Source organism: Aphelocoma coerulescens, chromosome 5, assembly GCF_041296385.1.
Source record: "Aphelocoma coerulescens isolate FSJ_1873_10779 chromosome 5, UR_Acoe_1.0, whole genome shotgun sequence".
NCBI classification, from domain to species: Eukaryota; Metazoa; Chordata; class Aves; order Passeriformes; family Corvidae; genus Aphelocoma; species Aphelocoma coerulescens.
In genome coordinates, this window is record NC_091019.1 from 22158985 (window position 1) to 22185792 (window position 26808).

Here is a 26808-nt window from a genome sequence, read left to right on the forward strand (position 1 = left end):
CCCTCACCTTGGACTGATCACAAGTAGTTTCTCACAAGGAAAATCCTTCACTGAGCTCCAGAAGATGAGGCAAGTGATTTGTTTGCTTGAATTTTGGGGAGGCACTGGGGCTCACTGGCACCATGAGCTCTCACCCTGCCGGACACAACTGCTCAGCTGCTGCCTGCAGCACAGGAAGTTTCTCTGCAGAAAGCAGAGAATGGTGCTGGCTCCTGTGTTTGATTTCCAGGATCCAAGCCACAAGGAGAGCTAAAAATATCCCAATTAACCACTCCTTTTCAACACAAGACTTGATGACAATGCCACAAACATATTATACAACAGCAATCAGGAAGATGTGATCTGCAAATCTAACTAAGAAAAGTGAAAAATCAGAAAAAAATTATTTCAAAAAGAAATCAAACTGAGAAAACAGCTGGCCAGGACAGTAAGCTCTGAATTCAAGTATGGACCACATCGCCAGAAATGTAGAGAAGCTTGTGCTACTTGCAATTGTGGTGGCTGGCTCTGAGGTGCTTGCAAGCTTTCTGGTGCGACACACACGGGGTATATAATTTCTGTTCCGCATTGATTATACAAAGAGAGCTCGTTCTGGCTATAGCCCATGCAAGCTGTCTCCTGGATCAGCTGGCTGCTTAGCATGGTGCCATCATGCATGTCAGGAGTTAAGCAGGAAACTTTTATTCCCGGTAAAACCCGTTGCAAAGAGACAGCTATGCTCTGGAGCTAAGGATTTCCTCACATGAAGATTTAGCAGCAAATTTTTTTATCACTGCCCAGTCTTTGCAGTGACATGTAGACTTTCAACATCGTCTGTGGGTAATACCGGAGTACATTACTCACAGCAGTGCACCCAGGAGAACCAGCAAATCCTCTCTGTTTGAGCCCGAGCATCAGCTTTACCCTGGAATTACATTTATCTCTCTGGCACTAGGCTCTCATTAATGGAATTACCAGGCAGGCTGCTTCAGACTTAACACTTGAGAGAGGCGGGCTGGGATGGCTCCGCTCCAGCCTCAGCCCGCAAAGCCGGCACTGTTTCTCTATCCTCCAGTGAGCTGCTGCCCGAACGAGCCCGACCCCGTGACGAGAGCCAGGGAAACAAAAGGAACAACCCCGAACTGTCCAGGGCAATCAATATCTTTCTAGGAACATCCAGGCTTCTTGCCAGTTTTCTTCCAACCCTGATTTAGCTCTTCTGCAGTGCAAGGGGGATGGCACGCGCAGGAGCAACCCGGCGGGATGCGGAGCCGGCAAGCATGGCTGGCACTCGAGCAGATACTTACAGGGGACAATCTACAATGGTCCCTCTACAAATACCTCAGGCTGAGGGTGCCAAAGCAAACCCACAGCTACGGAGAGCACCCACCCAGCTTGAAAATCAGAGCAAGCACTCCAGTCCGAATACTTGCTTCAGAAATACCCACTGCTGCTTCAAATGGGGAGGTGTATGGTAGCAAACCAGCCGAGATTGCTACCCTCAGCACACGAGAGTATCTTGCACATTCTAGAAATCTGCCTTCCACCACAGCAGCTCTTGCAGTGCCACGCTGAGCAATCTGCAGCGTGGCATGAACCAGCCCCTTAAAGAACCCCCACACTACCCAGTAAAATGGACAACTGGGAGGTCCCAGGCTGCCGAAAACCAAAGAGGATGCAGCAAGCAACCCTACCACAAAGCTGCATGGATAGCTCTGCAACTTCAGCATCTGTGGGGGCTGTTCTTCACACAGAGCAGCTGTAGGCTTCTTTAGGTGGTATATTCCCAGCCACCTGCAAGAGTACTTCTCTAATCTCAGTGTGGAGGGAGCACAAGGAGAAAACAGAGATCCACCAAAACACGAACAATGCTTGCCCAGCACTGTTCAAGAGCACAGCTCTGCCAGAGCAAGTGGAAGATAGAAAGGGGAAAGCAAGGACAAAGTTTATTTGCAGAGCATAGACATGTCCTTCCAACAGCTTGAGCTGTGGGAGCTGAACTACTCTCCCCTGTAATTAAAATGAAGGAGAGGAAAGCACAGGACTTACTCCAGCGTGACTGTGAAGGACTGAAAAGCTTTGAGTTTCAAAGTCCACCTTAACACACAATTCTTTGGTGAGATTTTAATTCTAAAGAACAGGAGAAAAGAGGTTTTGCTGTGGGAAAAGCTGCTGTACAACCCTGTTGTTAAACCAAACAAGGCACAAATGAGGGAGGGCTGTGGCTGGGGTTGATGAAGCAAGGCTGAAGACAGGCCTCTGTTCCCCCTGCCCCTGCATTTGCTCTGCCAGGAGCTCCCAGCAACACGATTCAGAGGCAGACTGCCCCGTGACAGGAAAAACACATGTAACACCCAGGCGGTGAAACCTCACATCTGAGAGCATCTATGCAAAACACAGCCTGAAACATATTTTCCAGCTCCACAGAGTCAGCTTGATACTTAGCAAAGCCGAGCTGGTGAAACGCTGTCGTGTGTGTTGAAGGTGAGATTCCTCAGCAGGAGATATTCTCAAGCATCTCCTTGTTTTCTCCATATCAGGAAAAAGAAAAAAAAAATAAAAAGAGAAGCCTAGGGTAAGATTATGGGGTTCTGCTGCTCAGGGTGATGTAAAAGAGACAAGAGGACATAAGAAAAAAGAAAATTACACAAGTGCAATGCTCTCCAGCGTGTCACCCAGGGGAATAGCTAAGAAAACTACTTTCTTTTCAAAAAACCCAGTAAGGATAAGGAGCCATCAGAATTATGAGTCAAGCTCTAAGATAAGAAATCATACTGCTGGATGGGTGCGGCTGCCTGCTTGTTTGGTCGCTGTTGGGTTTTTTCTTAAAGATAAACATGTCTTTCAGAACATGTTTGTTGGCCAATCTTCTCTCTGATGAAAAAAAAAACCCAAAAAACAAAACAGAAGGAAGCTCACAACCGTGAAAACGATAAATGAAAGGCAGGAGAGTTTCCGAAGAGCTCTGAGGTCATGCTTCACAGGCCCTTCAAAGTAAGATGCAACACGTCAAAAAGAACAAAAGAGGGGTAAATTTAAAATTCCAAGTATTTCAATAAAATGTCATTCAGAGACGCTATTAAGCAAACTCTGCAAGAAGCAGACCCCATTCACAGAGCCCGAAACCTGTCAAGTAAAATATGTAATGTTTTGTACCTATTTAATTTTCAAAGCTGTTGATATATAGGAGTATTTAATCAGAAATTCATAGTCTGGGGGAGGATAGCTCAGCAAATGCATCCCAAAAAAGTAACTTGTATATCAGAGGCAGAACTAAGGCAAATCCCTTAGGAAGGCTGTAAAATTGAGCACAGAATGGTTTTGAATCCAACAGAACAATGGCTTGAATATGGCCAAGGTAGAAGTAGAAAAGTACTGCAGGAAAGCAAAGTGTAAAGCGCCCAGGAACTCGATGGAGCAAAAAGCCACAGCAAGTCCCATCACTCTCACCAAATTCCCTGCTGGCTCAGTGAATTGCAGTGACCTGGACCATTCCCTGCAACCCGGCCTGCTCAGCCCACGACACTGCTGCTCTCCTCATAGCTAGGTGTTAAGCAGCCCCCACGGAGGTTATACAACAAGGTTATTTTGTAACCGCTTTGGTTCAGAAAGTATTTTGCACTGGCCACCAATGCTTTTTGGGTTTTGTCTTGTCTTACTCAAGAACACCAGAGGGGAAGTGACTGAGGACAAGGCAAGACATTTACCAGAATGACAGGTTTTTAACTAAGCCTGGATATCGCTGCTTCTGAACACAGCTTTAATTAAATATGGCAAGCCCATCAATAGCTTCATCTTCCTCAGCCTAGCGCTCACAGAGAAATGAACTGATGCTCTTACCTGCTTTGCTATGCACCCCTTGCTTGGCGGCACTCCTTTTCCCACATCCAGAATGGGGACCAAACTCCCATCTGGTCAATGCAGCTCCCCAGAAGACTCCAGTACATGCCCTCATCTGCCATTTCGGCAGGCACCTGAAGTTCCCTGCTCCAGAGCCAGCATCTCCCTCCTTGTCCAGCAAGGAAACTGTTGCCTTTAACTCCAGCTGGACCACAAGAGCAAACGGAACCATTTCTTGAGGGAAAAGACCTCACGATTCACCACGGTGCCAGATTTCACTTCTGTGGGTGTTGTTTACAAAGGAGACATTGCAAGGCAAGGCGGGGAGAACCAACTGCCCGCAGCAGGTTCGCTCACCCAGACACTTGGGCATCCCCAGCTGCCCCAGCCACGCACAGGGACCCAGCCCGGATGTCCCAGCATAGATGGCAGCAGGTATTTGGGCAGCAGGTATCTGGGGGCTCCCTGGGCTGCCCAGCCAGCCCGAGTGTCACCCCGAGTCCCTGCGGGGCGCAGGGGGTGGTGCGGGCTCTGTGCCCCGAGGGCCGTGAGGAGCTGCTGGGGACGCGAAGCCTCCCCGAACAGTAACCGGGGTCACCCGGGCAGCTCCTGCGCCCTTCATCAGCTGGGGGGGGCTCGATATTTTGTGGGGGGTTTTTTGTTATTTGGTTGTTTCCTTCTGTTTTGACCGCAACGCAGCCCCGCCGCGACTCAAAGGACCGGCCCAGGCCCCTGGCAGAGCCTCTGCCGGTTGTTCAGCCCCCCGCTCCGACCTCCACACGCACCGCCGCCCCACACACACACACACACACACACACACAGCCCTACGCATCCTGCCCCCCAACACACAGCCCTTTGCAGCCTCCCACCATTCCCATTCCCGCTCCCATTCGCATCTCGCTCCCACTCCCGCCCTGCTCCCGCTCCCGCTCCAGGTCTCACCGCGGGGCGCATCCTCCTCTCCCGGCGCGCGCCCAGCCCGGCCCGCCGCCGAGCCCCGGCCGTCGTGCTCCCGCGCAGGCGCACTGGGAGCTCGGACCGGGACGTGTAACGGCCGGCTGCACACGGCATCTCGCGAGAAGTGACTATCTGGGCTCTTGGCAAAGCAGCCACCGGTGCGGGGAATTAGCTCAAATGGTAGAGCGCTCGCTTAGCATGCGAGAGGTAGCGGGATCGATGCCCGCATTCTCCAGCTGCTTTTCCTGCCCTCCGTTGTTAGCCTGCAACGGGCTTCTTTTGTAAACCAGAGCGTTGCTGGTTTTGCCTTTTGAAATTCTTTATATTTTTATTCGCTTTCTTAACATTCTTAAAGACCATAAAATCACAGAATATGCCGAGTTGGAAGGGACCCACAAGGATCATCGAATCCAACTCCTGGCCTTGCACAGGACACCCCAAGTGTCACATGATGTGTCTGAGAGCATTGTCCAAACACTTCTAGAACTCTGTCAGGCTTGGTGCTGTGACCACTTCCCTGGGGAGCCTGCTCCAGTGCCCAGCCACCCTCTGGGTGAAGAAGCTTTTTCTAATCCCCAACCTAAACCTGCCCTAATACAGGTTCAGGCCATTCCCTCGGGTTCTGTCACTCTCACCAGAGAGAGGAGATCAGTGTCTGCCCTGCTCTTACCCTCACGAGAAAGTTGTAACTGCAATGAGGTCTCCCCTCAGTCTCCTCCAGGCTCAGCAGACTGAGTGACCTCAGCTGCTCCTGGTGTGGCTACACAGATGCATTTACCTATCCCATGCATAAGGCAGGCAGAACACTGTGTATTCCTGGCACTGCAAGAGGGTCTTTTGTTTCCTTACTGAATATTGGACAAGGCCAGAAGAGTGAGCAGCACCCACTGTGTCCAGTTCTTCCCTCACAGCTCTGGTCCCAGCCCTCCCCTTCTCATCCCACCCAAGAGCAGGAAAGCCTTTAGAGATCCCTTCTCCTGGGGGCCTCTGGTAGAGCCAAAACACTCGTTTGCTTTCAGTAAATTTAAGAAGGAACCAAAACATCTTAAGGAGTCACTGATGTAGGTGCCATTTACTAAAAAAAAGGTCAAGACTTTGCTCCCTGAATTTATCCAGGTGCAAGGTTCAAGCAAATGCTTCACATTCTGCCCCTATTCTACTGCAACAAGCCACAAGGAATAACCAAAAGCTTTAAAAAATAAAGATAAGCCGTTTTTAAGAACTGAAGGTGTATCATGGAAAAAAACCAACCCCACAGGATTACACGCAGTTGGCATTTCAATCCCAGTCACAAACTGAACAGGGAACCAACGGGAGAAAACAATTCTGAGCACTTTCCTCTGTTACATGCAAGAGGAAATGACCTTTCTGGCAAATTTCAATGACAAAGAATGAAATTCAGCTTTCAAGCTGCTCACAGGCCCCAGCTTACACCCTAGGAGACTTCGAAATATCCCACCCCCAAACCTTTGCAGCTAATTAATTCTGAAAGTCCAAGGAAGAACTGGATTGAAGAGAGGATGCAGTGGCTTTTTTATGGCACAACTTTTATGGGGAGCAGCTGAGGGAACTGGACTTGTGTAGCCTGGAGAAAAGGAATCTCAGGAGACCCTATCACTGTCTACAACTACTTGAAAGGAGTTTTAGTGAGGCGAGGGTGTCTCTTCTCACAGGTGACAAGTGACAGGATGAGAGGAAATGGCCTCAAATTGTGACATGGGAGGTTTAGATTGGATATTAGGAAAAAATTCTTCCCTGAAAGGATGGTCAGGCATTGGAACAGGCTGCCCAGGTAAGTGCTGGAATCACCATCCCTGGAAGTGTTCAAAAGGCATGTGGATGTGGCCCTCTGGGCTATGGTTTAGTGATGAACACGGTGGTGCTAGGTTAATGGATGGACACGATGATTTTGAGGTCTTTTCCAACATTGGTGACTCTAGAATACAAAGTGATTTTTTGGGCACAAATACCCATTAATTCCCTCGGGTGCTCTCATGGAGACTAGAGAGAGATGTCTCTACTGACAGAGGACATCTACTATTCCTTTCTGCAAAAAGGCAATGGTAACATGCAAACTGAAGTCTGAAAAACAAGTGAGTGTATGGTTGTTGGGGTTCTTTTAGCTTCGAGATTTCATTCTTGCCTTTTAAAGCTGATTTATACTCACGCTTCTGAGTCCTGTACAAACTCATGAAATAACCAGCTGTCCCTACAGTGGTCTTCAAAATTTCAGCAAATTATTCAAGTCCTCCTATGCAGCAGGATTTAACAGGAAAGTGAAATCCATTGCAGTCTCCTATTTCATCAGCTGCTACACAGCTGGCATGAAGAGACTGTGTTATGAAATACGTTTGTGTCTTTGGTCTGGTCCTCTCATTTTCCCCTCTAGCTGTGGCCCCATCTCAATCCTCAACCCCTGCAATTTCTTGGTGACCACGGGCAACTTCGGGACGATGGAAAACCAGAGGACCCTAAGTCTGGTCTGCATCTGATGCATCTGGTCTGCATCTGCTCAAACTGATGCTGCATCGCCCTCTGCAGACGGGCAGGCAAAGACTGCCGCAGGCTGAGGCAGAAGATGAAGAAGAAAAGCAGGGATATGAGAAAAATTCCTCTGACAGTACTTTTCCTGAAGGTGTGTTGGTTGATGAACATATCTGGAAAGCTCCTTTTTCTTGGGCTCCAATTTCGCTCGACCCACGGTGAAAGACTGTATCCACAGGGATAAAATATTACACATATACTCACAGCACTATTTCATTATAAAGCTCTCCACTCCCCCCAAAAACAAAAACAGTGCAAAATGGAGAGAACAGCTTTTCTTTTACAAGAACAAGGCGACCACATCAGAACAGCAAGAAATTCTTCCCTAATGGTTTTCTTGTGTGAATCTATAATGAGCTGCTACAGTATGGAACATCCATATGCGTGTGTGCACACATGCAAGTCAGGATGAGCAATTGCCTGTATTTGCTGAAAAACCCAAACCTTGCTCAGCCACCTCGCTACCAGCATATGTTTATTGACCTCCTTTTATTTTTTTTTTAGCTCCTGAGGCATCAGTTAAGCCAGTGTCAGGTTCTCCACTCTAGCTCCACAGATATTTCGCTCCCCAGTGCTTAATCAGCCCTCTTCAGGAATGACCCAAGTTTTGCATTTCCTCACCCTACAAAGGCTTACTTCAAGCCTGCACACAGGCTCAAGGAACAAATGGCTTCCAGCAATGGATCAAGTAGGATATAAACAAATCACTCAGCGCAACAAATGGAGCTGGGCACATGCTTGCAACTCGCTGTTTTAATCTCCACAGCTGAATTTATGGAATGAATTTTCTGGTAGGGATCACATAGCCAAGTTAGCAAAAGATCTACCACTACTCTAAGAAGTTTACTGTCTTTAATTATAATTAAGTATATGCACAGAGGCATCATGAGAGCAGAGAGGACAGAACAGGAGACTGCTAGAAGGGGAAAAAGTGGAGTTTTCAGCTTACACTAATGGCCTTAATTTAAGTATTCTTTTGTAAGTTTGATCTACAGTTATGTGTGTAATTTAGTTTTAAAATAAAGTAATCTTAAATGTAGAGACAAATCTCAACTTCCTCAGATGCCAGGACACAAGACCTACACTTCATGTGCTCATGCCAGCTGTGCTCAAAGGCAGCAGGGGCAAGACAGGCATCACCGTGCTCTCCCTCCCTGCTACAAAGACCAAAGGAGGGGGAGGATCTAAAAAAAGAGGAGATAAATTTGAATGAACTCAGGAAGATAATGGGAAACTGTGATAAAGAAGGGAACACAGGGCAGATGTTACCGTCAGCCTTCTCAAGGAATCTTCAGGGAATCAGCCTGAGTCTGTACAAATAACCAAATGGACATGCCTTCCATGTCAGGAGTCTTCCACTGTTTCCACGGCAAGACATACACAGATATTTCTCACTGGTGTTTGCTGTTTGCTTCATCAGCCCCATTTTGCATCATTTCCTCTGGATTTGTGTGTATCTCAATGAGCAGGATGGCCTGGTCCTGCTTGCTGGGGAAGGGCAATAGATTTTTCCTGAGGTGCCTTTTGTTGTCCCCACAGTGAGGGCAGCCAGAGAGATGACAGGGAGATAGAAGCACACAACTTTTTGGCATGGCTATTTGGCCTGTAAATCTAATATTTCTCCAGCACAGACCAGAGTGTATTGGGTGCTTTGCCCAGGACAGGAGGTCAACAGAAGATCCACGTGACATGAACTTCTCTGAAACCTCTAATGTTAAACACTAGACTTTGCCCTTTAGAGACTCCCGATATGTGCAGCCAAGCAGGAACCAAGAGCAGACAGATGCCAGTGGTGGCTGGATAGGAAATGACACCTTTGCTGTTGGGCTGAATTACAGGCATCTGACTTCAAATTGCCTGGTTGACCAGGGGATCTCCTGCCAGCATTAACTTTCTTCCTAACACTAGCGGTCTTCCTGAAAGCATTGTGCCGAGCAAGAAGGGCAGAGACATCCTTCAGCAGCCACAGCATCCCATCCGTTTCCCTGCCAGGGAGCATCCTAGCAAGTACCGAAGCTGGGAGGGAGCTTGGGCCATCCCCAAGCTCTTGCCTGTGGTTTAGCAAGTTTCAGGTCAGACCCAGCAGCACAAGGACTGTTCTAGCAAACTCTGTGTGGATGACCCTGTTTTCCTGAGAGGCAATGCGGAAGAGGTGCACTCCCTGGCTTTCAACTCTCTTCTGGGCACTGAGGAAGGTGGGTTTTAGCTCAATGAGCTCTCTTGGTGATTGGTTCCCATCTCCTCCAGAAGAAGGATAACAAAAGCAGTGGGGGGGAAAACCTCTAGTGTTTCTCCCATGGCTCAACAAAGGCTCTGTTTCTCTCATTCCGCCACCATCTCTGTCAGCATCTGTAGCCACAGGAGGGAAAAGTAGATCAGGTCTTCTGCTTCTGGATCATTTGCAGGCTATTGAAACATTATTTCATCTTCACACCATTGAGAACGGGGGAAGAAAGCAGGTTTCTTCAACCCAAAACTATTGTGTGATGCAGCTTGAGTGATGGCAGGGTTTTCCTTGAGGAGGAGAAGAGCCAGTGGGAATTTGGGAGGAGGAGGCGTTGGGAGTGGGGTCCATGCTTGCTGTTGAGGGGCAGTTTTAGGGAGACAGAACCAGGGCTGTGCCCAAGGGACCCTTCCAGGCAGTGTGAGCATTCAGCTTGTGCAGAAGCAGGGGGCTGCCTGTGCCCTAGCCTCTGCTGGGAGGTGGGATGCATAACCCCCAGGTGAGGTGAGAGGTAGGCAGGAATGTGCTCATCATCACTCCTAGGCCCGGCAGGACAGGGCTTGCCTGGAGAATGGAGAAACTATGCAAACTCTACCATCTTTATCCACACTTTACACTGCGGTGGCCTAATTTTCGGCTGGATCCTTCAGTGGCAACTACTCCCTTGCTCTGGGCTAAACCACGGCAAGTGGCCACATGATCCAGAGTGAGAAGTTAAAGCTGCCTCTGTCATCATCAGGGGCTTTTTGCGACATTTGCTTCGTCACAAGCCAGACACAATCGTGTGCACAGTTCTTGCTCCGCAAGGCCCTGAAGGGCTGCCACGGGAGGAAAAAAGCCGTCAGAGCCCAAAACTGCTTCCCTCCCTCTAGCAGGCACCATGTGTACGACAGCAGAGGTTGCGTGGTAACGGCAGCAGGAAGGCGCCAGCTCTGCCCCCCTCGCTCCCCGCACAGCACCGACAACAGCAAGGTACGTATCAGCGGCAAAACCAGGCTCTGAAACTCCCGAAACTTTCCCTCCTGCTTTCCGCGGAGGAGCACGGAACCATTTTAAAGCCGTGATTTGTAGGGAACAGCTGGTTGTGCTTAGTTGAACTGTTGTGTGAGCCAGGGTTATGGAAAGAGGATGTTTGTAGGAAGAAAAAACTGGGGGAGATGCTGAGATTTTGGGGGTGGAGGGAGGAAGGGAGGCAAGTCGGGATGTTGCTTAGTGCCTTTCGGCACTTCAAAACCTTTCTTTGTTCTGTCTTGTGAAAATCTGCATGCGCTTTTACTGGGACTAAAACTACCGGGAAACAATGGAGAGGGAGACAGGGAGTAGCCGGCAGGCGGAGGAGGAAGCGAGCCAAGGGGTGACGAATGCCTTCCAGCCCTGACCAAGCTCTGCCACCCTCGCCCCGCCTCGGGACGGATGTGCGGTGCAGCCACTGGTCACTGGGGTCGGGTGGGGGCAGTGGCAGAGCCCGGGGGGGCAACAGGCCTGGCAGCAGCACAAGCCCGAGGCGCCCATCCTCCACTGCTGTCACAGCTTCGTTCCAAACAGCTCAGAGAGAGGCCTTTGTGCCAGCGAGGTGCAGCTCTGCTCAACGTGTTGTGCTACTGAGGGACACAGATATGAGAGAAGATGCGTCCTGGATAGGACTGGTGACGGATGGGGAGCAGGGACATCCCAGGCCCTCCAAGCTGGCCCCCGTGCACAGCTCTCTGAACGCTGGAAGTCAGGGACACCACTGAGGATATTTTTGTTTTTTCCACCTCAAATAGTTCCTAGTTCTGAGCTCCCTGGGGAAGTCCTGTGTCCCCTGGCCGAGACCTTGCCATGGTACTTCTGCCCATGGTGACCTGCATGCGTTCCCATCTTGCTCCAGGTCCCGGCACACAGCAGAGGTTGCCCTCCCAAGTGGTTGGGACACTACCTAATTTTGTTTGATACTCCCACCCTTTGTGCATCCCCTCATTATAGGGATTTCTCCTTCTTCTGTCTTGTTTGCTGTGTATCCCAGTGCTCCTTCTCAGGGGGGAAGAGCAGAAAGATCAGGGTGGATGGAAAAAAAAGGGCAACAGGAGATAGGAATAAAAGGAAAGGGAGGAAAAGAGGATGAAAATGGAGAAGTTGGTGAGAAGATGAAAAAGAGGGAAGACATAGGCTAAGAGGAGGGATAGCAGAAAAAAGGAGCACAAACAGGTGAAAAATAACAAAAGAGGAAATGGTGAAAGAAGGGAGAAGGGGGAAAAGGAGATAAAAGAGGGACATGAGGAAGGAAGGAAAGGAAGGAAGGAAAGGAAGGAAAGGAAGGAAAGGAAGGGAAGGAAGGGAAGGAAGGGAAGGAAGGGAAGGAAGGGAAGGAAGGGAAGGAAGGGAAGGAAGGGAAGGAAAGGAGGAAGGAAGGGAGGAAGGAAGGAAGGAAGGAAGGAAGGAAGGAAGGAAGGAAGGAAGGAAGGAAGGAAGGAAGGAAGGAAGGAAGGAAGGAAGGAAGGAAGGAGGGAAGGAGGGAAGGAGGGAAGGAGGGAAGGAGGGAAGGAGGGAAGGAGGGAAGGAAGGAAGGAAGGAAGGAAGGAAGGAAGGAAGGAAGGAAGGAAGGAAGGAAGGAAGGAAGGAAAAAATGGGGAAAAAAGGGAAGAGGGAAGGAGGAAGCACATGAAAGAGGAAAGTAGAAAGTGAAAGGGGAAAAAGAAAAAAGGAAGTGAGGAAAACAGGAAAAAAAGGAAGGAAGGAGATATGAAAGAAACAGATAAAGAAGAGTGGAGGGGAAAGAAAGACCGGGAAAGGGTGAAAGAAGGTTGGAAAAGAGGGGGAGAGGGAAGCAGGGACAAGTCAGGAGAAAATTAAGAAAGGGAAAGACAAGAAGTGCGAAAGAGAGGAGAAAGGGCGTTAAGTGTCAGAGGAGGAAAAAAGGGAGAGGGGGGAAAAACGGAGGGAAAGGAGAAAGAAAAAGGGAGAGAAAGAGAAAAAGGGAGAATAAAGGGAAAAAAGGGAGGAGGGACAGATCCTGCCCCTCCCCGCCGCGATACGAGGCGGAGCCGGGCCGAAGCTGGCGGCAGCTGCGCGGTGGCGGGGCGGCGGTAGGAGCTGGGGAGCCGGGCCGGGCCGGGCCGGGGCGGAGGGAGCAGGGAAGGAAGGAAGCCCGGAAGGGAGAAGCGCTGCCTGCGGTGCGGGAGGCGGCGCGGGAGGCGGCGGGGCTGTGAGCACCGGGGCGGGGGGGACCGGGCAAGGGCGGCAGCGGTGGCGGCTGTGCCCCGGGGCAGGACCGGGCCGCTGCCCGGGACCCCGAACGGGATCCTCCCTCGGCTCGCAGGAGGGTGCAGAACTCGGGGCTGGGGGGAAAACCCTTTCTCGATCCGGGGAAGGTAAAACGGGAAAGGGCCTGAGTGACGCGGGGAGGGCTGTGACGGTCTGGCTGCGACTGTCCTCTCGCCTGTCGCCGCTGGCTCCGATCCCTGTCACCCCGCGACAGGTGGGGCTGTGGGGCCATCCCACGTAGGCCGTGGGCCGGGATTCCCGGCAGCGCTCGCGTTGGGAAGGGAAGGGCAGAGGCCGAGCACGGCCGTGAGCTCACGATCCCGCTGGCGCCGTGTGCCGGTCCCGCCGCCGTTCCCGAGCGCCGCCCCGCGCTCGGGCGTGGCCCCTCTCCACGTGGGTCCCGGGTTTGTTGTGGGTGCGACCTGACGGGAGCGTGGTACTGAGCTGGCCTCTGAAAAGCGGGTTTGGGATCCCCGCGATGTTACGGCGGCGGGAGGGGACTGGCATGCGGGAAGACTGTGGCTGACTGCAGCTCACATTCCGATGGGATAGCTCAGGGATTATTTCTTTCACAAACGCCCCGTAGTCTGAGTCATGCTGGGCAAAGCAGAAGACCAAGGCTGCGTTTTGTCACCTACTGCAGCGCTGCCTTTAACCCCATCCCTTGTAGACTAAACCTAGAGCACAGCTACTGGCCTTGGCATGTTTATGTGCACTTTTATCTGGAGCCGTCCTGCAAAGCGCTGTGTTTACATCACTTCAGAAATGCAGTTTGATCGCAGAACAAAAAAAAAAAAATCTGCTTACCAGCTTCTCTGTACTTGGATTTGCCTGACCAGAGCGACCTTTCAAACCCTGGGTATCACATTGTGGAGGAACACTTCTCCCATCCATGCAAGTTCCACTTCTCACATACAGACACATGTCCAGCAGGATTTTTAACTTCAGCCCAGGCAGTTCTCATGCTCATGTTCCTCATTCACCCAAATTCTCTCAAAAATATCCCAATTTTAAGTATAGCTTGAGGTTCCACAGCGGGTCAGGTGTGCCACACTTGTGGAACTTGGTGTCCGTGTGGCTCAGCAGTGCAATAGTGAGCGAGTAGCACCAGTGCCCCTATAAAGCTCCTTCTGGTTAAGCTCCCTTGAAGGGGGAAGGGGAACATCTTATTCTCACACAAGCAGCCTTCAGATAACAGGCTGTTGCTATATCTCTTCAGGATTCCTGTGCTTTTTTCTTCTCAGAGGATGGCCTTCCCAAGTCCCAGACAAAACCATTCCAATTCTCCTGGCCTTGTACTGGTGTTTGCAGGAATCTGTCCCCTTTGCACAGTATGACTCACGGCTGAGAGCTGGGGGATTGAAGAACACTGTTGCTTCTCAGTCAATTAAAAAAAAAAAGTGGGTTTGTTTTGTTTTAATTTTCAGGTCTTAACTATCAAAATGGAGCTTGACATCCAGTGTGAAGAGATAAGCCCATCTAGATGGACTGAGCTTCTGACCACAATGAAATCCTGCAAAACCATCAGGTAGTAACTGGTTATGTATCATCTCTTTTAAGTAAAAACTTGCATTTCTCTCCTGTGCTTTTCATCTTCAGAACTGTTTGACCTGGGACTTAGAAATTGCACAGCAACAGGAATGATTCTACCCGTTTTTATCCAGAAAATGAATTTAAAGGGGGGATAAACTCCCTCCCTCTTGCAAAGTTTTTTCAAGTACAGATAAATATCCTTTGGTATGAAGTAATGTTGCCCTGTTTCTTGGCATGCCATAGGGCTCAGCTAGGTAAATGTGATTTAAATATTTGACCACCATTTTGATTATTCTGCCTTTTTCTCAAGAGAGAGGGAAGACATATCTCTGTGCTTATTAGGTTGCACACTTTGGGTTGCAGGCTTGATGCTGTCAAGCGATTTTGGCTTTGAAAGTCAGGTACAAGCCATGTGCCATCAGCTTTTAATTCTTCTCTTGACCTTCAGAAGTACCAGCCTTTTTTGTTGAGCAAACAATGGGAGGGAACCATCTCCTGGGGTGTAAGGTGTAGGACAGGGCCCAGAAGAGTTGCTCCTGCAGTCTTTCCCCTCTGCTGGTTGGGAATTCACACTTTACGGGATGGCATCATCCTGCTGGGGCTGGAGAGAATGGGTCACATAGTGCCAGCAATGCCTCGACGGCACTGGACCTGGTGAGGGCAACTTCCTTTTGTTTCGCAAAGGAGCCTTTTACAGGCAAAGCTTCATGGGCCTGGCTGATGCCCAGGGGGAGAAGCCACTGCTGAACTGCAAACTCAGGGTTTGTGTGCTGAGATTCCTGCTGGAGGGAGATGGTGCAAACCAGCATGACTCACCTCCAAGAGACCAACCTGCTGATGAGTGCCTCTGGGGCTGGCTTCGGACCCAGTGTGGCTGTTCTCAGTGCAGAACCAGTCTGACAGCCTGTAAGCTGGCAGCTGGTTTGTCACTGTCACTGTTTAAAGGAAGGTGCTTCCTCCAGGTGTAGTGGGATGACTTGTGCCCTCTTCTGTGCAGCACAGAGGAGGAGCAAGGCTTGTGGAGCTGCCGTCCAGCCCATCCTGTGGTGCAGCCCAGAGCACACCTTGGTCTGGGCCACAGTCAACACCCAGCAGGTCGTGCACACACTGATGGAGGCATCCCAGGAACTGCAGCAATATTGCCCACTCTGCTTTCACAAGCAGTACTCCAGCAGGGAGAGCAGAGCAACTCTGAGGACTGAAGTGCTCCTTCTCTCCTTATCTTTCAGGTTGGATGACTGCAATCTCTCCAGCAGTAACTGCGAGGATCTCTCTTCCATCATCAACACAAATCCATCCCTCACAGAGCTGAAGCTGAACAACAACGAGCTGGGAGATGCAGGCGTTGAGTACCTGTGTAAAGGGTTGCTGACTCCAAGCTGTAGCCTACAGAAGTTATGGTAAAGCCCCACTGTCTGTCTTGCTCTATCATGCTGTCACAAATGAGTGTTTTAAGGTCTCTTAAAGAATCACTGGCAAAGACAGGTTTAACATAAAAGTGAAAGCACAACAGTTCGTTGATAAGGTTCATTCTACTACTTACTAGATGGTTAAAGCACAGAGAGAAAAAGCAAACAAAAACCTAAAGTCAATATCCAGTGTCAACCCAAAAATTATCTACAGGGAGGCTGGGAGAGGGCGGAAGGGTCAGGATAGGAAAGGGTGAATAAAAAAGACACTCCTTTTGAGTCCCAAGGTTTAGAATCCTAAACTGAGTCCTGGACTGGACTAACACTCAGGCCTGAAAGTTTTAACAGCACTTAAACTTAAGATCACTTAATTAATAGCTTGGGTTAAACAATTTAACAAAGGTTCATTTAGAATTTACTATAATGCAACAGTAAGTCACAGGCCTAACTTATGTATCTAAAGAGTTTAATAATCTAGGACAGCACCATTCACAGTCCATTTGCTGTAGCATATTCCCACCCACAAGGACACAAAACTAAAGGAGCATGTACAAGGTGCTCACCTGTGGAAAATTCCCCTCGGATTCAGTGAAAGACTCACACTGGATGCCTTTGAGGTTGAGCCTTGCAGAGTGGGGGTGTCAGCCCAGGATCCATTGTCATTTGGCAATCATTGCAGCAAACTGGAGAGTTTTCTGAGAGGCATTTTATAGAGGCACCCCACTACATTATAGCATTAGTGGGCTTCCCTCAGCAAGCCTGGTGTAGGAGCTTTAGTCAGAGCCTGTAGCTGCTGCCCCTGCTCCTCAGAAGGCCTCAAAGAGATGCCTTCTCTGTCCAGAATCTCTTCTGCAGGGTACAGGAGTCCTCCAGCTCCTGAGGGGAATCTGGGATCTTCAGGACACTACCTTGTAAAAATCATTTGCCTTTTAGATCAGATATTAAAGTCCCTGTGCCCCCTGCAATGAGGACTCAGACAAATAAAAAGAAAGTTGACTATGAAGCTGATTAAACTGCAACTCTCTGATGGGCCTTCAAGAAATAACTGGTACTGTCTACTGGAAGACTCGAGTAGTATTTCAGAGAGTTTGCCCTAGGCTTCAGACTTCTCCAGATGCTCAAGGAACAGTCTGGATTGGGCACTTTCAGTTCTGTAGAAATGTAATTGTCCATTTTTGAGGTTCTGGTAAGGTGCCTTAGGAAATAAAAGAGCAATAAATAAATATGAGCAATAAATAAAAAATGCAGTTCAAACCTCCCTGCACAACACCCTCCATTGCCACAAGTCTTGCACGCTAACTCTATAAACACCCCATAGCAATACAAGCACAGTTCCTATGCTACTTCTCCAAGCCTGAATGCTGAAGGATCAACTTCATAGATCCTTCTTGTACTCTACCATTAAACTTCTAAATTATATCTGTGGTTGGATGAGATTTTAACCTCTGCGTACTCTGGATCATGTTTCTAGTGAGGGCAAGAAATCCTAAGATGCCTTTGCTTTATCTCTGGGGTCAGCTTCCTGATATTTAAACCACTTTTGTAAAGTAGTTGTGGGCTACTTCTTGTAGAGTGGATCCTTACCCTGCTGGAAATGCTGTATGAGCAATTACACTGAAGGAAGCATGGGAGCTATTGTTTGTGTCACAGGTATAATACCAGCTGATAAAATATATTGGCACACCTGTAAAATAACATTAACTAGCCTGGACAAACCACTTCCTAGAGGGGTTATGCACTGTCAGAGCCGTGGTGTCCTTTCCAAGCTCCAGCCATGGCAGATAAACCTCTCTGAGAAGAGCCTCTGTAATTCTAGGAGTGCATTTCCCTCACCCCTGTTGCCTCTCTCCTGCAGGCTGCAGAACTGCAATCTGACGAGTGCCAGCTGTGAGACCCTGCGTTCTGTCCTCAGTGCCCAGCCGTCTCTGACAGAGCTGCATGTAGGGGATAACAGACTGGGAACTGCTGGAGTGAAGGTGCTGTGCCAAGGGATGATGAACCCCAGCTGTAAGCTGCAGAAGCTGCAGTAAGTAGTCACTGTGCTCTTCTGGTCATCAGACAGGCCATGCTTGCCTTTCCCTTGACACAAGCAGGAGTTTTGTTGCCAACTGTGGATTTGTTCTTGTTTTACCTGAAATTGTCATGCTTATTCATGCTGGTGGGTCTTGTGGGTTTGGAATAGTCGGGGGTATGTTTGTTTAGCCCTCCTGGCAGTGGTGGCTGTAAATGCAGGACCTCTGAGATGCCCAGGAAACATCAGATTCTGCTGCCCTTGGTCCTTGTTTCATGGCTGAGCAGGACCAGGGTGTATTTGCAGCCCCCAGCTCCTCCCAGGCAGGCCTGGAGGTGACATTCATGATAGTGTTGCAGCACAGAGCTCAGCCCTGTGCTCCAAGGCTGCCTGTGCACTGGTTTAATGGAGGCCTAGTGTAAAAATGAGTCTTGCTAGGGTCCCTTGGGATCTAGTTTAAGATTTAATGCTTCCTGAAATGAGCAGAGAGATGCTGTTAAAAACTCTTACAGTTATCTCTGGTTTTATGTGTTGCCTGGTCTCAACTCACATTGGCATGTTTTCTGCCCTGGCTAACACACACCAGGCCCAGCTGATTCTTGTGGTAGCAGAATGTGTGAGGAAAGTTGTCTTTTTGCCTGGTCTTCTTTTCTTCTTGCAGGCTGGAGTATTGTGAACTCACAGCTGATATTGTGGAAGCTCTCAATGCTGCTCTGCAAAGCAAGCCCACCCTGAAGGAGCTCAGCCTGAGCAACAACACGCTGGGAGATACAGCTGTAAAGCAGCTGTGCCGGGGCCTGGTGGAGGCAAGCTGCAACCTAGAGCTACTACAGTAAGGAAGAGCTGGTCATCTCTCATGGCAACTAGTGCTGCTGCCAGTCATACCATCCATAGGACAGGAAAAATTGTTGTCAGCAATGCTTGAAATGGAGGCCAGATTTTTTGCTGGCTCAGATTTATGTAACTGGAAACTGCACACAGATGTCTGGGGATTTCAGTTTTGGAGTTTTTGGCACTCCAGGTTAAACCACCACTTACTAAGGGAGACTGCTCACCCATGTCTCAGAGCAGAGGAACAATTGCCCTCAGTGGCTCTAGTTCTTAAACTGGAATTACCAGCCAGTTGAGTATACTTATTCAAGGCCCTTTTTTGCTACAAAACAAAGGTGCTGGGTTTGGCATCATCTTTGGGGTAAAGCCTGTGAAGGGCTTTACAGGAGAAGCACGATTCTTTTTGTCTTGCCCCTGTGGTTCAGTAGGTGTTGGCTCAGCAGGGACTCATTGTGCGGTACTGCCAAAAGTTCCTCTTAAAAAGGATAACTGATATAAAGGGAAAGTTTGACAAGAATGATCCTTGCATTAATGAATATTAATGGCTGGGTCCAAGTGCCCTGCAGCATCATGAAATGCAGGAGCAGTGTGTTGCCTCACCCAGACCCCATCTCAGACACCTGTGTCCTCTCTGAGCCTTGCAGGATGTAGCAGTGCCTGGCTGAGCTGCACTGGTTTGCAGCAAGGAGCCAGCCCATAGACCCTTCTCAGTCTGAACTGGGGTGTTGGGGTGTATCTAACACAGTGGGTCTGGAGCAGCAACTCCAACTGTGCTTTTTCCTGCAGCCTGGAGAACTGTGGCATAACCAGTGATAGCTGTCTGGAGATAAGTGCTGTTCTCAGGAGCAAGTCATCTCTCATGGATCTTTCTGTGGGGGACAACAAGATTGGGGACTCCGGTCTGGCTCTGCTGTGCCAGGGACTGATGCATCCTAGCTGCAAAATCCAGAAGCTGTGGTAAGGGTGGGCAGGGGTTTCTTAAATCCCTTCTGCAGCCCCTGAGCTGTTTAGGTTGTGCTGCTGGTTTGCTCTTAAGTGGAAAGTTTCTCAGTTAACCTCTACGGTCAAAAAAGTGTCTCAGCTGCAAATCAGTTCATTCCCAAAACTGGGTGGGGACACCATGAATGAGTAGGGCCACACTGAAAGTGCTTGGATCAAATTCTGGGTAGAGGGCAAAAGGAAGTTTGTGATGGCATTGTCTTGGCTTCCACTTGAGTTATCTGTCTACTAGAATTGCATATTTCTGTTTCTTTTTTTGTGTGTTCAGAGCTTTTGGTGCAGCAGTGGAAAGTAAGGAAAGGAGGAAGCTGTGTGGTATGATGTATGAAAGGATACAAGAAAATGAGATAATGCAACCAGAAATTCAGAATACTAAAACTCTGTTTTCTAATCTCAGTCATTCTTGGAAGAAAATAAAATGTTGTTCTTCCCTGCAGGTTATGGGACTGTGATCTCACAAGTGCTAGCTGTAAAGATCTCTCCAGACTCATCAGTACAAAGGAGACCCTCACAGAGATCAGTCTGATAGACAATAACCTGAGAGACTCAGGGATGGAAATGCTGTGTCAGGCGCTCAAGGATCCCACATGTAAACTTCAGGAGCTATGGTGAGCTGCTGTCAAGTTTCACATACCCACTGCCTTCTTTGGAGGCCTCACTGAAGAAAGATGTAAGTGAACTAATGCCCACCCAAACAGATCCTGAGTTGCAGTGGTTCCATAAGCAGCTCCTGCTGGTTGTTACTGAAAGGATTTATAGAGTTAAAAAGGGTTTTTCTAGATTTAAAGACTTCAAAAGGATTTGTATTTCTAAACTTGTAGACACTTTGAAGATCTGCCCCATCACAGTTAGCCTGTTACAAGCAAAAGGAGATCAAGCGTCACTTGCAGAGCTTCTAATTGTTTTATTGTGCAACAAATGGCAGTTAAGGGACTTTTGAAGTTTGAAAGGCCTGATGGAATAGCAAAATGAATGCCGTGATCAGATATTTCAGGTGCTCCACTGGAGCTAAGCTCTCTCACTGATTAGACAAAAGAAAGCTCTAGTGACACAAACATTTCTCAGCATCCTGTGCTTTTGACTGTGTTACCTTTTAGGCTGGGATGGTCTGGTGTCTGGGAGAGGAAATTTGTTCTTTCACTTAGAACTTGAATTTTCCTACATTGCAGATTCATCTCCTGCCCCCAGCTGGGTTCTTCCCCTGCCCTGGTGGCCTGGAAGTCAGTGAGGTGCCTCAGGAGTGCACAGTGGAGCCAACAGTGACTGTTGAAGCAGAACAACTTCTTTGTTCCTCTGCTTTTTGGGCAGGTGCCTTTCCTAGGTGCACACTCCACAACAGACATCCCACATATAGAATGGGAGAGGTGCTGCCTAGAAAGGACTGAGCAGACAGGCATTGAGAGGAGTACAGTGACTGCAGGAAAGCTCTGGTTCCTCTGTTCCCACTGTCTGGACTCCTGTTAAACAAATGTAAAGAGCAAACAGTGCCTTATAGTCTCCAGATGTCCCACCTAGATCTCACGTCACTTTTGCCTTGCAGGGTTAGGGAGTGTGGGCTCACTGCTGCTTGCTGCAAGGCTGTCAGCTCTGCTCTTACCACCAACAAGCACCTGAAAGTACTGCACATAGGCGAGAACAAGCTGGGAGATGCAGGTGTGGAACTCCTGTGTGAAGGGCTGATGCACCCCAACTGCAACATCCAGTCCCTATGGTAAGGTGCACTCTCAGAAGTCATCTTCTGTCTGAATTCATCCTTTGCCTTTAACTTCCATGGTCCCTATGGGTGCCAGCACAAGTGCTGGTCCAGCCTCACCAGAAGGAGCAGGCAGCCAGCTGGAGCATCACCTCCAGCCCTGGGGTGGGATTTGCCTTCCCCATGAGCCTGTTTCCTTCCCAGTTGGGCCCAGCTCTGGGCTGTGTGATGCTCAGTGCCCCATGCTTGTTCTCTCCGTGCAATTGGGCAGAAGCCAGAGTTGTGCTCTGATACCTAAATTCACAGTGAGTGAGTGAAGCAGATGGGTCATGGGAGACATCAGTAAGACTTGTAAGTCTGTCCCAGAAATGTACGTCTTGAAGCTTGAAGCTACTTGGTCATCAACTGAGAGGCCTCAGTTGCCCTCTTTAGAGAGATGGTTGCAAGTCTCAAGTATAATAATAAAGCTTAGAGCTGATTTATGATCAGTTTAAACCAAAGAGAAGATGATGCATGATGGTGAAATTGGGAATAACTTCAATGTTCCTTCTACCCCCATAGCCACACACTATTAACCTTTAGGGAGGCCTTTGAGGTGTTCAGCAGTCACCACGAGGGCAGCTGTCTCTGTGGCAAGACCACGGGCTAGCCCCTGCTGATGTCTCAGAGATGCCACCTTTGCAAGGATCTCTGGTCCTTGCTGGGGATGTCCATGCCTGCTGCCCGGGTGTGGGCAGTGTTTCCTGGCCCCAGGGCTCACTGCACCGGCCTCTCCCTCCTCTCCCTGCAGGCTGGGTAACTGTGACGTGACATTAGGCTGCTGTGCCACCCTTGCCACTGTCATGGCCACCAAGCAGTGCCTCACCGAGCTGGACCTGAGCTACAACCCTCTGGACGACGAAGGCATCAGGAAGATCTGTGAAGCCTTGAGGAAGCCCAGCTGCAACGTGCAGCAGTTAATGTGAGAGATGGTGGTAGCTCTGGCAGGGGTGGGAGGCTGGTGCTGGTGAGGGAGTAAGGGGTCTTGGGTCATAAAGCATGTTTCTGGCTGCTCTCAGACCTAGATGGGGCCCTTCCTGGTAAATGACCTGCCCATACTGGCTAGTTGGGCATCTTTCTCTTCTCTTAACAAGCACTAAATCTTGCTTGCCTTTTTGTTCTGGTGTAGTTTGTACGACATTTTGTGGAGTTCTGAAGTGGAGGATGAACTGAGAGCCTTGGAAGAGTCCAAGCCTGGAGTGAAGATCATTTCATGAGTGGTGACTGCCTGCAGAACAACGTCAAAGCAATGTCCTCTTCTTAATCTGAACTTTCATACGTAAAACTAATTAACTTAATAGGGAATTTTCTTGTACCAAAACCATTTGTGGATTCCCTGAGTGGGTGTCTGGGGAGCTGATTGACCTTCTCAGCATCTCTGGATGTACTAACTCTGAGATTCATGAAAGCTACGGCATCACTATCCTTGAAATAAACAATTACTGTCTTGTAGAAGTGGGTCTCTAGCCTTTAGGAGCTCTTTAATCCTATAATCCCTTCTAACAAATTAGTTGGGCTTTAAAGAGAGCTCCTTTCCCAAGGCAAGAGAACTACCCACTGCATTGTTACTGGGTGGTGCTTTCGATAGGTCTCTGGGGAAGGCTCTCAAAAAAACCTAAATGTTTTTAATCTAAAATTGTGCTCTCCCCTGTCTTTCCCTAAAAGAGTTCTTGGAAAAGCAGTGGTGGCCAAGGCACTAGAGAAAAAAGAAATGAGCAGCTGTTCAGCTATGTAATGTCAGAATTCATGCTCTTTGAAAAGTGATTTTCCTACAAACAAAAGATGCTGTGTGCATTTCTGCTAGTATGGGAAATGAGTAAATGATTGATATGTTTGATCTGGCAAAGAGTGTTTCTACAGGAACTTTATACTTAATTTTTCTACTTATAAAAATAAAATATATCTGTATATTTCTCCTTTAAGACCAATCTAGTTACTTGTGAACTGCAATATTACTAACACCTTGTTTTACTTGTTTGTTTTTGGTAAGTCCCTAGCTGAAACATGCCAGGAAAAGATGTTAGTCAAGGCCTTAGGTAAAGAACAAGCCTAGAAGACATTTCAGTTTTCAGGGGACACTGGGATTTCATGCTCAGAGTTGAAATAAACCTTTGCTCCAACATAAAATGCAGCTGCTGCACACCTAAACCACAAAAGAATGGATATATCTTTAAAAACGCAGAAGGCAAGCCTGACATTGCCCTTGGCTGGCCTTGCAGGATGAATGCCAAAAAAAATCCCATTCCCCAACGTGTCCTGTAGTGGTCACTTGGTGTTTCCTTCACTGGCAAATTCTGTGTGGACACCCAAGGTAAAGGTGTCCTCCAGGCTTTGCTTTCTGCTGCTCACATTGATCCCATAGAGGCCACAACTGGCTTCTCTTTGAACTAAGCAGTTTCTACAGTAGCCTTCACAAATCTAAAATGGTACATGAGAAATAGCTTAGTTGTGTCTTCAGGCAGGTGTGAAGGACAGGATTTGGTTTTTTCCTAAAGGCATGTCTCTCACAGCTGCCCAAAATGCTAAAAACCCACTCCTTTTTGCTTTGGTCTTCTCCATCAATAAAAACTTACCCATTCTAAGGGGCTCATAAATAGGCTTTTCAGTTCATGGTCTCTCCTGGACTTGGTGTGCCTGGATTAATTTCAGGCTGGGGGAAAAGACAGAGCTCCAGAGAGTAAAGAGATGTGTAGGGAGAGCCAGAAAAATTAGGCATCTAGGAGGGTGTAAAACCAGCCCTCTAAAAAGACACGGCAAATAGTATCAGAAGTGGATTTCCCCTGTCCTGGCTGCCCGAGGGGGGGCACTCTGCTGTCGCACTGCAGCTGCAATGCCTGGAAAACGCCGCCTCTTCCTCCCCCGCAGGCAGATGAGCATTGGGAAGGGTCTTCCAGCACGGCCTCACAGGGGGCGTTCAGCCTGGGACAGCCTGCTCCCACCTGGGGTGAAGCCCACGCCTGCCTTTGATCCCGGAGTGGCTTTGCATTTCCTCCAAGAACGCAGACAGGATTTGGAAAAGTCTCTGCAGCAAATGCCACGTGTCCAGCTGCCAGCCACAGCAAGGAAAACCACAAGAGCCATATTTTGCCACCTCATGAGCTCAGGGCATCTCAGGCCAGGCCAGCCTGGCAGAGCTCTACAGTTCCCCCCAGATGGGCATGAATGTGCACTCAGAGCCTGTGCTGTGCTTTAGGACAGTGTGAAGTCTTGTGCTTAGCTCTAAAAAGTAGGTATAAATCCCAGGATCCAGGAGCAAGCCCCTGTAGCAAGAGACACTTGTACTCATAAACAAGACTCAAGCAAGGATTTCTATTCCTAAAAACGCATTTGTTTTTATTCATCTGGTAGTTGGTCCGACTTACTTCCCTGACAAACCTTGTCACAACTGTGACCTTGGGAGAGCTGCAAGACACAGGAATTTGCTTCTGCATTTTAGATGTGTGGGTAGGCGCCGTTTTAAGCTAAAGTAGTCAGGAACTGAGTCACAAACCTTTCATGTGGACTAGGTAGTAGGCTGGCAGGCAAAGCCTTACTCATACCAAGACCACAGCTGGAGCACTCAGCAGTTTCTGGGACACTGCAGTCACATCCTGGTTCTCAGGGCAAATGCTTGGACTCCCTTGCAAACAGTGGTTTGCAAGTACTGACTTTCTACCAGCAAGGGCTGAGTTTCACCTCATATAAAGAAACTTAAGGACAAAATTATGCAGCCAAAATAGAAGATTAAGAAATACCAGTATGACTTTCACTTTAAGCAAATATTAGAACCTTAAAAGACATGCCCCAGAGATTGAAATTCAGAGAGAACAGGTCTCTATTTTGGACCTCAGTAACAGTGGTTTAGGGTGTAGTAAAACTTCATGTTTTTGCTAGTAGTTTCAGATTCTACAATAAATCTAATTTTTTATTCATCACAGCAGATAATCTTGAGCTGGGAGGTCACAGTGTTCCAGTTAACACTGCCAGAAGCAGTTAAACAAATATTACTGTCCTCACAAACAGTTTATATCCCAACCAAACCTCCTACTTGCTTTGGAATATCAAGTCATGGCTGCCTTGGCATCCCTGAGTGCTCTCTTGGTGGCTGGGCTTTTTGGGAAGGCGTTCCAGCAGAAGGCCCCAGGCACCAACTTCAAATAATAGTGATACTACCAGCAATTTCAGGGCTCCAGTTGAATCTGAAAGGGGAAATCAAGCCCACTGTGTTTGAAGAGTTAACCACACACAGCACCCTGCTTTGAAAACAGTGCTTGCCATCTGAGTCACTCCCAAACCTCTACTAAAACAGTCTAAAAGGGACTTACTGCCTGAATTCCCCTTTTGCACAGATCATTGTGATTTTAAATTATCATTTCCAATATATCTCCTCCTTTCTGTGTACCAATTTAATCAGTTGCCTCTTCCTCCACCACACCTCCTTTTCATTTCATCTCTTTTACTAAAGGGGAAAAATCATGGGGAAAAAACCCACACAAACCACTAAGGAGGAAAATCTCTCTCCCCATAAGGGAAGAAGAATTTTCATCTACTTTACCCATTCCCTTCCTCATAGCTGCAAATGAACCATGGACATTTCTCCTCCTGGAGCACAGCATCACAGCCCCCTCCTTTCTGAGTCATGCCCCCTCCTCTGACAGTCACACCATAAATGCCAGCCAGTTCACTGCACTTCCAGCTTGGCAAGGACTTGCAAACTGGCATCTTGATGAATATGTGAGGTTAGTCTTGCCTCTCTCAGCTAAAGCCAGCTGCATCCACCACGAGAGGAAAAGCAGCCCCCAGCAGGAGGAAGAAACTGTGCTGGGTCAGATGACTGCACAGATGATAAGCCTTTCCAAGCTAGAGGGCAAATCGGTGGCATGTAGGTTGCAGGACCGTGTGTCTGGGGGGGATGGAAACTTTAATTGGCCAATATTGCGTCAGAGCCTATCTGGTTTGCAATTAGAGACAGGTATGCAGTGGAGAGGTGAATTGTTGGCACTTTCTCAAGCCCTTGAAGATGTTCCAAAGCAAACACTCAGGAAAAGTCCTAAGCCAGGCCATGCTGCCCTCATGCTGGCACATAGCAGCCCATAATATCCAGAGGGAAATAAAGTAGCAGCACAGCTGTCACTTGCACTGGCACCCTACATGCAGCTCATGCAAATCCTCCTCTGCTGCTCCCCGTTTCGTGCTTCACTGGTGATTATCACATCCCAGGAACAGCCCAGTGCCATGGGGACAGCGCACAGACCCAGCACTGCCCACGCCAGCTTCTTTACATCCCCTCTGTGTTGCTTCTGCCTCATCTACCCTTCACAGAAAGGCTTAGTTCAGACCCCAGTTACGCTTGCCAGATGATTAAAGCACCTCTTTGATCCTGGGTACAGAAGTGCTCTGCAGGCCATATTGGGATTGTCTGGGAAATGCTGCCTGCCTCCATGACTTCTGGGTGCAGCTCAGCTGGACCAGCTCCTCATGGCTGGGTTGGAGGTGTCACTCATCTCTCATGTGCCATAACTGCAAA

General features: G+C 48.7%; 2 protein-coding genes and 1 non-coding gene across 6 annotated transcripts in view; 2 read left to right on the plus strand and 1 right to left on the minus strand.

Annotated features, from left to right (window-relative positions):
- Positions 1-4865, minus strand: part of LOC138111390 (USP6 N-terminal-like protein) — a 76469-nt gene extending 71604 nt beyond the window's left edge. For both annotated transcript variants that reach the window (XM_069017068.1, XM_069017069.1), the window contains exon 1: positions 4762-4865. The gene's annotated coding sequence lies outside the window, so the exon portion shown is untranslated. The remainder of the gene's footprint in view (positions 1-4761) is intronic.
- A 73-nt stretch (positions 4866-4938) lies between these two features.
- On the plus strand, positions 4939-5011 carry TRNAA-AGC (transfer RNA alanine (anticodon AGC)). Its single transcript has one exon. It is a non-coding gene; the product is annotated as a tRNA-Ala (tRNA).
- Positions 5012-10414: 5403 nt separating this feature from the next.
- On the plus strand, positions 10415-23224 carry RNH1 (ribonuclease/angiogenin inhibitor 1). Of its 3 annotated transcripts, none has more exons than XM_069017074.1 (10): positions 10415-10516; positions 14215-14315; positions 15550-15720; positions 17585-17755; positions 18402-18572; positions 19358-19528; positions 20008-20178; positions 21111-21281; positions 22054-22224; positions 22432-23224. In XM_069017074.1, the coding sequence occupies exons 2-10, from the start codon at positions 14230-14232 to the stop codon at positions 22517-22519; spliced, it is 1371 nt and encodes a 456-aa protein (XP_068873175.1). In that variant the 5' UTR covers positions 10415-10516; positions 14215-14229; the 3' UTR covers positions 22520-23224. The 3 variants fall into 3 exon arrangements, with proteins under 3 accessions (XP_068873175.1, XP_068873173.1, XP_068873174.1); XM_069017072.1 differs by lacking the exon at positions 10415-10516 and adding an exon at positions 12573-12609; XM_069017073.1 differs by lacking the exon at positions 10415-10516 and adding an exon at positions 12710-12728.
- Positions 23225-26808: the final 3584 nt, after the last annotated feature.

What these genes read in the sequence shown, in the direction of transcription:
- RNH1 (XM_069017074.1), top strand. Translation starts at nt 14,230, where the DNA reads ATGGAGCTTGACATCCAGTGTGAAGAGATAAGCCCATCTAGATGGACT. An exon ending in TGTAAACTTCAGGAGCTATG is followed by an intron (nt 20,179 to 21,110) that starts GTGAGCTGCTGT and finishes TTTGCCTTGCAG; the next exon opens with GGTTAGGGAGTGTGGGCTCA. An exon ending in TGCAACGTGCAGCAGTTAAT is followed by an intron (nt 22,225 to 22,431) that starts GTGAGAGATGGT and finishes GTTCTGGTGTAG; the next exon opens with TTTGTACGACATTTTGTGGA.